At 40.7% G+C, this 10,000-nt stretch overlaps 1 protein-coding gene across 1 annotated transcript in view; it reads right to left on the reverse strand.

The window, feature by feature from the left end:
- Window positions 1-10,000, reverse strand: part of clk2b (CDC-like kinase 2b) — a 20,455-nt gene that overhangs the window by 5,094 nt on the left and 5,361 nt on the right. Inside the window, exons 5-13 of the mRNA XM_042740306.1 lie at window positions 8,346-8,436; window positions 8,203-8,269; window positions 7,990-8,106; window positions 7,463-7,629; window positions 7,018-7,112; window positions 6,251-6,380; window positions 6,085-6,167; window positions 4,037-4,051; window positions 3,742-3,859 (exon numbers count right to left, since the gene is read on the reverse strand). Coding sequence (XP_042596240.1) covers window positions 3,742-3,859; window positions 4,037-4,051; window positions 6,085-6,167; window positions 6,251-6,380; window positions 7,018-7,112; window positions 7,463-7,629; window positions 7,990-8,106; window positions 8,203-8,269; window positions 8,346-8,436 — 883 coding nt within the window. The remainder of the gene's footprint in view (window positions 1-3,741; window positions 3,860-4,036; window positions 4,052-6,084; window positions 6,168-6,250; window positions 6,381-7,017; window positions 7,113-7,462; window positions 7,630-7,989; window positions 8,107-8,202; window positions 8,270-8,345; window positions 8,437-10,000) is intronic.

Consider the following 10,000-nt stretch of genomic DNA (forward strand, 5'->3'; position numbering starts at 1 on the left):
ACACCCACAACGACGAACTGACAACCCAACACTTGACACCTTAGCACACCACCCCGCATCCCACACACACACCTTAAGAACGTCCCGCCTCCTCTGAAGGCTCTGTCGTCGCTCCCACACGAGGACTGACCAATCACGGACAGCACAACAGGAAACACAACAGACGGCTGTCCGGTCTCTAGATTCCTCAATTGTGCTCCAACAAATCTCACAACAAAAGACTTAAACAGGTGAAGCTCAAAATCACACCACTCTGTGCACTCACACGACTCCAACACACATCCACGAGCAGAGACACACAGACAAAACACATCTTTACATCCCAGTCACCTCACACACTCATGACACACACAACAAGACAGACACAGAGACAACACACACAGGACACACACACCTGAAAATGATGCAGAGTCATCATGGCCAGGAAACGAAAAAAAATAAAGAGAACGATTCTTTTTGAAAGCGTAGGTGCAATAATAGGTTCAGATTATTTCAAACACTCCTGATGTCGTGGACACCCTGATTAAAAGTATCACATGATGACATTGTGAACTTCAGCTCATGACTAATTCAAAGTCCCATTACCATACATAACATTCTAGCAACATTTCTGGCTGTTGCTGACGACAAAGCAACTAACCAAGTCATGAATAACTTGAAGACCAACCAGAAGCACAAAGTTCCTGCAGATTCGTGAGCGCCAGGAGAGAGCATGAGACTGTCCTCAAACTCAACTTGTGTCTCACAATTCTTCTGAGGACGAGAGAAGGACACAACACCAGATCAGACCACACAGAGAAAACATTTAATAGAGGAGAGAGAACAAGAATAAGAGAGATGAGAGGAAGGTCAAAAATGAAGGAAAAACAGGAGGGAGGAGGGAGACATTATCATGACCCTGATAGGCCGTGAGCTGACAGGTGAGGACAGATTCATTAAAGACAAAGAGAGAACCACGAGAGGTTTGTGTGTGAGAGTGAGAATGAGTGTCAGAGGCAGAGAGACAGAGAGAGAGAGAGAGAGAGTCAGGAACAGTGTGTGAGAGTTTGAGAGTGGAGAGACAGAGAGATAGAGAGAGACAGACAGAGAGAGAGAGAGTGTTTGTGTGGTGTTTGAGTGAGACAGACAGAGAGAGAGAGAGTGAGTGTGGAGGGAGACGACAGAGAGATGAGAGTTGGTGTAGGGTGTGTGTGAGACAGAGAGAGAGAGTGAGACGACAGAGAGATAGAGAAGAGACAGAGACGAGATGAGAAGGTGGTGAGTGTGAGTGAGACAGAACAGAGAGGAACGAGAGAGACAGACAAGAGCTTCAAACAGAGAGAGAACATACTGTTTGTGTGTGTGTGGTGTGTGACAGAGAGTGTGTGAGTGACAGAGAGAGCAGAGAGATTGAGAGGAGAGAGTGCCAGACGTGAAGCATACAGCCAGAGGAACAGAGACAGAGACAGAGAGATGAAAACACCAGACAGTGACGAGAGAAAAGAGAGAGGTCATTACTCCATACGACAAAGCGAAAGACAGATGAGAAGAGACAACATCACAACACACACCCACCACACACACCGAACCACACACAAAGCCTTTGACTGCTTAGTTGGAGACACTTGCCTGATTTGCCACACACACACACAGCAACACCCAACTATTCAGGTTTCTACGCCACTTTTCCATTAAAATTCAGACTTTTCCAGACTCAGATTTCCAAACCTCTCAGTAGGTTTTCAGACTGTATTTAACATGCGTAGATGGTTCGAGAGCATTTATTCGCTTTAATATTTGTTATACGTACACTGAATCGTAAATATTGTATTTTAATTGATTTCTCGAAGTGACAACAGACAGAGTCCTGTAAAATAAAAAATACTTGCAACGAGAAACTTTTTTGTGCCTCGAGAAAACTATTCCATGCAGTTTTGTGCATGGTCTATTGCTTCAGGTTCTTAGTTTTAAAAAACCTTTTCCTTATGCATCACTATAAAAAACTGAGAGCATGGTGCGCACAATACATGCACTTAAGGCAGTACCTCTAATATCACTTTTTTGTGCCCATCGACTGAGAACAATATCCTCTGCATCACACATAAACCCTGACAGCAAACGTGCTGCATGGTCAGCGCAAGAGTCATAAAGACTGTTACTGTATAAAGCACTTTAAAAATAAAGGTGACTTGACACACACCTCGAGTTTCTCACTCACAACATACAGCTTCACATCTGTGCTGCTAAATGAACTTCAGTCTCATTATTTCATCATAAGAGTGCTTTCTGAGGAACACTTCACCAACTGATGAAAAACTAATAATTAAACCCTTAAAAGAACTCATTTTAAAATCATGTTAATATCTGAGTGTGTTTCAGTGCAGACAAACACCGCATGGACAGAAACCTTACGAAGATGCTCCCCATATGAGGAGGCACGTTTTTTATTACAGACTGTCCTATAGAAACAGGAGATTCATCGATACAAAACAAGCCAAGTGATAACAAAATACTGGAAAAACGGTTCATCGCGGAGATGGGCATGGCAACACTAGAAATCCGTATATCCCAAAACACCTTTAAGACGTCGAACTGTCCGTCAAACGGACTGACCATCAGGGATGATGGGAATTGTCGGTCTAATTCTACGGTATAAAATGTCTCCCTCTGTGCTCGCCTCCAGACCCACCAATCCAGCGAGCACAACCCTCAGCCAATCTTTAGCAGCCTCTTCTTCTTCAGGACATACACCATAATACTAGTCTCCAACAATGCTCGTGTGATCAGAACCAGAGACCTAACGTAGGGTCAGGTCACCGGCCTGATGTCACCGCTGGCGGATCAGAACCAGAGACGCTAGCGGAGAGGTCAGAGGTCACCGGCTGATGTCACGGGCGGATCAGAACCAGAGACGCTAGCGGAGAGGTCAGAGGTCACCGGCCAAGAAAGGGATGCTCCTCTGTCTCACACATCACAACCTCGGTGAGAGGAGATAGAGAGAGAGAGAGAGACAGAGATAAGAGAGGGAAACCCTTAAAAGAGAGATAGAGTGAGAGTGAGAGAGAGATGTAGCGAGAGAGAGATAAGAGAGAGAGAGAGAGAGACAAGTAGATAGAGAGAGAGAGAAGAGAGAGAGTAGTGTTTCAGAGCGCACAGAGACACCACAGAAGAGAGCGAGAGAGAGGAGAGAGAGAGAGAAGAGAGAGATTAGACTGAGAGATATGCAATAAACACACACACTTCACTCGCTCAGAGTTAGAAATACGTTAGAGAGAGAGAGAGAGAGAGAGAAAGAGAGAGACATGATGCAACAGATGAGATACAGAGAGGAATTGAGAGAGAAGAGGAGAAGATATTAGAAGAAGTGAGGAGAGAGAGAGAGAGAGAGAGAGAAGACGAGAGGAGAGAGGAGAGAGAGTGAGCGAGAGAGAGAGAGGGAGAGCCGAGAGGTAAGACACAGAGAGAGAGAGCTATATAGTGGACAGAGAGAGAGATAGCGGACATGTGACACAGCGAGTGAAGGAGAGAGTGATGATCCCAAAACAGCTTTATTAGCGCTACACACACACACACAGAGTATTTATAAACTTCTAAATCCTAGGGGTGTGAACGTTTATATCGAGGCACTGAGAGTATCCAGGGAGGATGTTATTGTCCGGTCTAAATTCTATGTTTTGGGTTTTCGGGGGTATAAGGTGTTAGTGGGTATAAGGTGTGTGTAGTTCTCTGTGTTATGTATTTGTGTGTTTTGGTGTGTCTGACTCTGACAACACCAATGAACACTCAGAGTGTTTCCTGACCTCGTTTTCCGGATCATTCTGGAAGGAACAGGTCCATGTACTCGCTCCATCATGGCCAGATGCTCCCTGTTATCATGAGTCTAAACCACACACACACACACACACACACACACGTACGAAAGAACACGTATGGATCTGATTCAGGAACAGTTCTGTTTATATTTATGAGCATCAACAGAGATGGATTGTGGTTTAATATACACTACTGGTCAAAGGTTCTGAATAATTGAGATGTTTCTGAAGTCTCTTCTGCTCACCAAGGCTGCATTTATCTGATCAAAAATACAGTAAAAACAGTGAAATATTATTAGAATTTAAAATATCTGTTTTCTATGTGAATGTATATTAAAGTGTAATTTATTTCTGTGATGCGCAGCTGTATTTTCAGCATCATTACTCCAGTCTTCAGGGTCACATGATCTTCAGAAATCATAATAATATGATGATTTGTTGATTATTATCAATGATGATAACAGTTGAGCTGCACAATATTTCTGTGGAAACTGTGATGCATTTCAATTCAATTCAAATGTTTGGGGTGTGTGTCTCTAATAGAAACTAATACTTCTATCCACAGGGTTTCTGCAGGATTTTTAAGCTCAGATGTAAAGCTTTTAAAGACCTGCACTAATGAAGTTAATACCATATGAGCGGGGTAGGGCTACAGTACCATAATAAACTGTACAATTACTGTAAAAAGCATAATTTACAGTTCAGATACATGTCAAAAGTATTCATCATTATATTAATTTAAACAATTATTATCAAGGCATTATTATATAAGTTAAATAACAAATTAGGGGTTTACGATATTGACAAAAAAATGATATCAATATTTTCTGGGATCTTATCGATAATGACAGACGATATTCTGCTGAGTGTGTTCTTGTGCTGATATCTTAAAGAGTGCCGTGGACAGCTGACTCCTGAAGTGTTTGATATTCTTCATATTCTGTGCTGATCAGTTCACACTGATACAAATTAATCTTTTACAGTTAGTTTAATGGGCATTTTTACCTTTAAGCCATTTTTTTCTAAAAGTGTGCACCATCTTTTGAGTCAAATTCTTGCATTTTGGCTGTTACCAGGCAAAAGAAATCAGTTTCAACTAGTGTTGCCAAAAGACCCGGCACTTCGGTACCAAGTCTCTCCGAAAGGTGTGCAGATGCGCTCTCTTCATAAAAGCACTGAGATGAGGCGACATCAAAGGAGGAAACACACCAAACTAACCAAACACTGTAAAGTGGGGAAACCTCTCTCTCTCGCCTCCTGCTGGCAGAGAATGGATCTGCATATGCTGCTGTGGGAAACACCGCTTCTGTTATGAATACTATGAAATATTTTAATTTGATTGTCGGATTGAAATGCACGCTGTTATTAGAGTAGTTAATCGTTAGCATAAGCGTGGCTAACGCTGATATAATGAGCATTAGAATTAAGTTTCTTTATTAACTATTTAATGCTCCTTTAACTTTTATTAGGTTGGTGATGATAAACATGATGATATTTACTATTTTTACACACCAGAGGCTTTTTAATGAATTGTGAATCTAAAATATACGTGTTAGAGAATGCACAAATTAACATTGTTTGTGTTTGTCAGTCAGATCTGGGCTTTTTTTTAGCTAACTTAGTTGTTATTCTTGGCTTTAAAATTCAAAATCCCTTTAAAATTAAATATGGACACAGATTGGATTAAAGCATAGTCAAATTTTTTTAATTAGCATGTTTTTTTTGGTACATTGATCCGTGGATCTTCACTGGTATTGGTACCGAAGTCTGAAAGTTTGGTCCCGTGACAACACTAGTTTCAACAAAACTCATCTTTGCAGAAGCTGTGTTTACACACTGTTTAATGCAGCTCGGAGGGACATTACATACTTTAACCTGCTGTTACAAATACATAAATAATGTTTTGATATTTTAAACATAAAACTCATTCAGGAATGAATCACCGTCATGTTGCTCAGAGACACAACAGTGCTGTGACTGTGTTTGGAATGTTCTTTGTTGGCGAAATAGAGCAAAAACAGGAAATATAGTGTCTAAAACATAAGTCTGAATATAAGACTTTTTAAGGCTCTGCAGAAACCCTGATCCATCAATGATGCATTAAGCTGATCAAAAGTGACATTTTATGATCTTACAAAATATTTCTATTTCAAATAAATGCTGTGAATCCTGACAAATAAAATGTATCACAGCTTCCACAGAAACACTGGGCAGCACAGCTGTTGTGGAGATCCCGCTGATGCTCATAAATATGTGACTGAACACACACTCTCAGTCGAGGTCAAACACACACCTGGAAGAGCGTGTATCCGCGGTAGAACTCAAACAGAATACAGCCGATACTCCAGACGTCACACGGCTGACTCCAGCCCAGCTCTACAGGAACACAGTTAGAGGATCACACACACACACACACACTCAAAGCCGTCAGAAGGTCACGCTCACACACGCTCTCTTACCCAGAATCACCTCCGGCGCTCTGTAGTGTCGGGTGGAAACGATGGTGCTGTGATGCTCGTGGTCAAACGTGGCACTGCCGAAATCCACCAGCCTCACAGCAGTGTTCAGCACACAGCGCTCGTCCCGCTTCTGACACACACACACACACACACACACACACACACACTTATCTAACTGACCAACACCAATAACTATAAAGACAAGCGTCCACATCAACGGATGATTACGTTCTGTTTATTCTAAACACACTGCCGCTTTAACTGCTCCAGCTCTTTAAATCAGGATGGATTCTGATTGGCTGTCAATGTTTCATCATTCATGCTCTGATATCAGTGACATTCCTCTGTGACACATACATTTATAGTAGAGCTGTCAAATGATTAATCGCATCCAAAATTAGTGTTTTTGTTTACATAATGCATGCGTGTTTATTGTGTATATTTTTTTATGTATATATAAATACACACACATGCATGTATATATTTCAGAAACATGTTTGTATATTAAATATATTGACTATAAATATATACACATGTAGATATTTTCAAAATATATACTGTGTGTGTGTGTATTTATACATACATAATAAATATACCCAGTACACACACACATATTTAACATAAATATTTATTTTGGATTTATCGCCATTAATCATTTGACAGCTCTAATTTATAGCCATTGTCCTTCGTGCGAATGTCCTTAAAACTTTCAGAATCTGAAATCAGAGTGGATTCATTTTAAATGATAAAATCAGTGCATGTCTCACCTTCTCTGTGTTGTAGGTGACCGTATATTCCGAGTTCACAAACAGGATGTTCTCTGGCTTGAGGTCTGTGTGTGTCAGCCTGTTGTCATGGAGAACTGTCAGAGAAACAGACCATAATCACAAATGGCTCCGCATGAGCTTTGATTCACATCTGTGTCCCTGCAGCACAGAAGCAGTCATAAGCAGCACAGGTATATTTGTAGCAATAGACAACAATACATTGTATGAGTCACAATTATACATTTCTCTTTTATGTCAAAAATCATTAGGATATTAAGTAAAGATCATGTTCATGAAGATATTTTGTACATTTCCTACCATATTTATTCAGCTTTCAGATGTTGTATAATTGACCCTTATGACTGGTTTTGAGGTCCAGGGTCACATATGAACCCGTGTGAGTGTGTGTGTGTGTGTGTGTGTGTGTGTGTGTGTGTGAACTCACACTTGACGGCGAGGCAGATCTGGTAGGCCATGTGTCGCACCTGACTGATGGAGTAGGGCAGATAATGGTTCTCCTTCATGAAGTCAAAGGTACTGAGAGCTAGCAGCTCAAAACTGATGCACATGTGACCGTGATAGTCGAACCAGTCCAGCATCTGCACACACAGACTGAGAGAGACGCGACTCATTACTGCTGCTCATACAGATAATACAGAAGTTATAATCAGACACTAATAGATGTGTGGAGTCTGACAGCACACGTTCATATCAGAAATGTGAAAAGAAAGCAATTTAATGTGTTGTTTTTCCACAATTTGTTGTCGTCTTCTGGGAAGAAGCTGAAAAACCCATAACAATAAAGACTTCACCCAAAATGTAGCATGCGCATAAAACTCAATCATTAAAGTCAAGAAACAAGCATGACAACTAAATCTTTTGTCAGTGTGTGCAAAAGTGCAGCCCAGAGATGCTCTGTCTGAAGCACACGGGGTTTGATCACGTCCCACACACAGTTATAATGACACTCACTTCTTGTTTTCTGGATCTTTCTGGTTGATTTTCTCCAAGACGTTGATCTCCAGGCGAGCTGCTTCTTTGTATTTTTCCACGTTCTTGATGATCTTCAGAGCGATGTGACAGCCTCCCCTTTAACACACACACACACACACACACACACACATGAGAGAACAGCCAGGTGTGTGTGTGTGTGTGTGTGTGTGTGTGTGTGTGTGTGAGACTCACCTGTGATGGTCGACACACTCCACCACCTTCCCAAAGGTTCCCTCCCCGAGCGTCCCCACGATCTCATCTGCACAGGAAGCACGAGCGTCACACAAACACACAGTACATAGAGCGACAGTGAATGTAGAGTCTGTAGTACACACATCTGTCCTGCAGCACGTCTCCTGTCCGATAGATGAGATGACCCTCCTCGTCATCCTTCACAGCCCACGCTCGCACACCACAGTTACTCTGCTGACCAGACACACAAACAGTTACCTTCACTCTCGTTTCGCTTCTACGCTATCTGTGACCCTGGAGCACAAAACCAGTCATAAGGGTAAATTCTTTTGAAAAATTGAGATTCATGCATCATCTGAAGCTGAATAAATAATCTCTCCATTGATGTATGGTTTTGTTAGGAGGATCACAGGCGTCTAAGATACAACTATTTGAAAATCTGGAATCTGAGGGTGCAAAAAAATCTAAATATTGAGAAAATCATCTTTAAATTTGCTCAAATGAAGTTCTTAGCAATGCATATTACTAATCAAAAATTAAGTTTTGATATATTTATGGTAGTAGATTTACAAAATATCTTCATGGAACATGATCTTAATATTCTAATGATTTTTGTCATAAAAGAGAAATGTATAATTGTGACCCATACAATGTATTGTTGTCTATTGCTACAAATATACCTGTGCTGCTGATGACTGCTTCTGTGCTGCAGGGACACAGATATATTCCATCATAGATTTTGAATAGATCTGCTGTTAGAAGAGGATTTCTCTCTCATTTAATTCAGAAGGCGGTGTGAAACTCCTGAACATGAAGCTATTGTCATCCGAGTGAGATGAAGAGACACTGTAGAAAACACACTGTGTTCTGAGGAAAGCTAGAGCAAGAAACACTCAGACAGCACAAGACTCTGATGTGTCAGTCTCTCAGGTGTGTGTTCACAGAACCTGGCTTCAGTACAGATGTGAACTGCTACAATCACAAACAATGGAGATAAACAGATTAGATGTTAGTAGTTTGCTGCAAATGTGTGTTTTTTTTCTAGGCGGCCAAAATACTAAATGTCACAGATAATCCACAGTTTTGTGGAGGAGGGTCAGATTCAGAGCCAAAGTACAGGAGGGTAAAATGACTTCAGAAAGACGGCAGCATCATGTTATTTTTACACAGAGATTGGTAGCTCTATTAATAAAATCTGTTGACTCTGGCATTTGCATTATATTCTGATGGGGACAGTTCAGAAATGTGGAAAAGCACTTGTGATGTTTCCTGAAGCTTGGAACTCAAAGAGTAGAGCAGATATGGAGTAAATTGCTAAGCTGAACATATTTTCAAAGGTCAGAAAACAAATGTTGGTCATTCTGTTAACAGCTGTTGTTCTTTTAATGAGAAATGTGTGAAGAAAAAATAATGCTGAAACTAGAAATGTATCTCGTTTCTCTCTAAAACTCTCATTCTGACTCTTCTCTAAAAATACTGGGTTACTCAGTAAATATACATTCATGACATTTCATATTTTAGCTTTAATCACTATTTATGTTTTTCATTCTTTAGGGAAAACAAAAAATGAAGCAAGTTTCTGATATTTGGTTGATTTGACAGAACAGAACAGACATGTATCTGTTCATCTGAGTGAGAGAAGTCAGGAATTATACTTTAATATAAGCAGCATTATGGTATACATTCGAAACCTTATAAGACATAACTGGAATGTTTCTCTGCTGTTGCACACTTGCCTGTCAGACATGCGTTATACGCTCATTACTGTGAACGAAGCATTCATTATGAGCTGAGAGAC

This window comes from Cyprinus carpio, chromosome B16 (genome assembly GCF_018340385.1).
Source record: "Cyprinus carpio isolate SPL01 chromosome B16, ASM1834038v1, whole genome shotgun sequence".
In the NCBI taxonomy this organism is placed as follows: domain Eukaryota; kingdom Metazoa; phylum Chordata; class Actinopteri; order Cypriniformes; family Cyprinidae; genus Cyprinus; species Cyprinus carpio.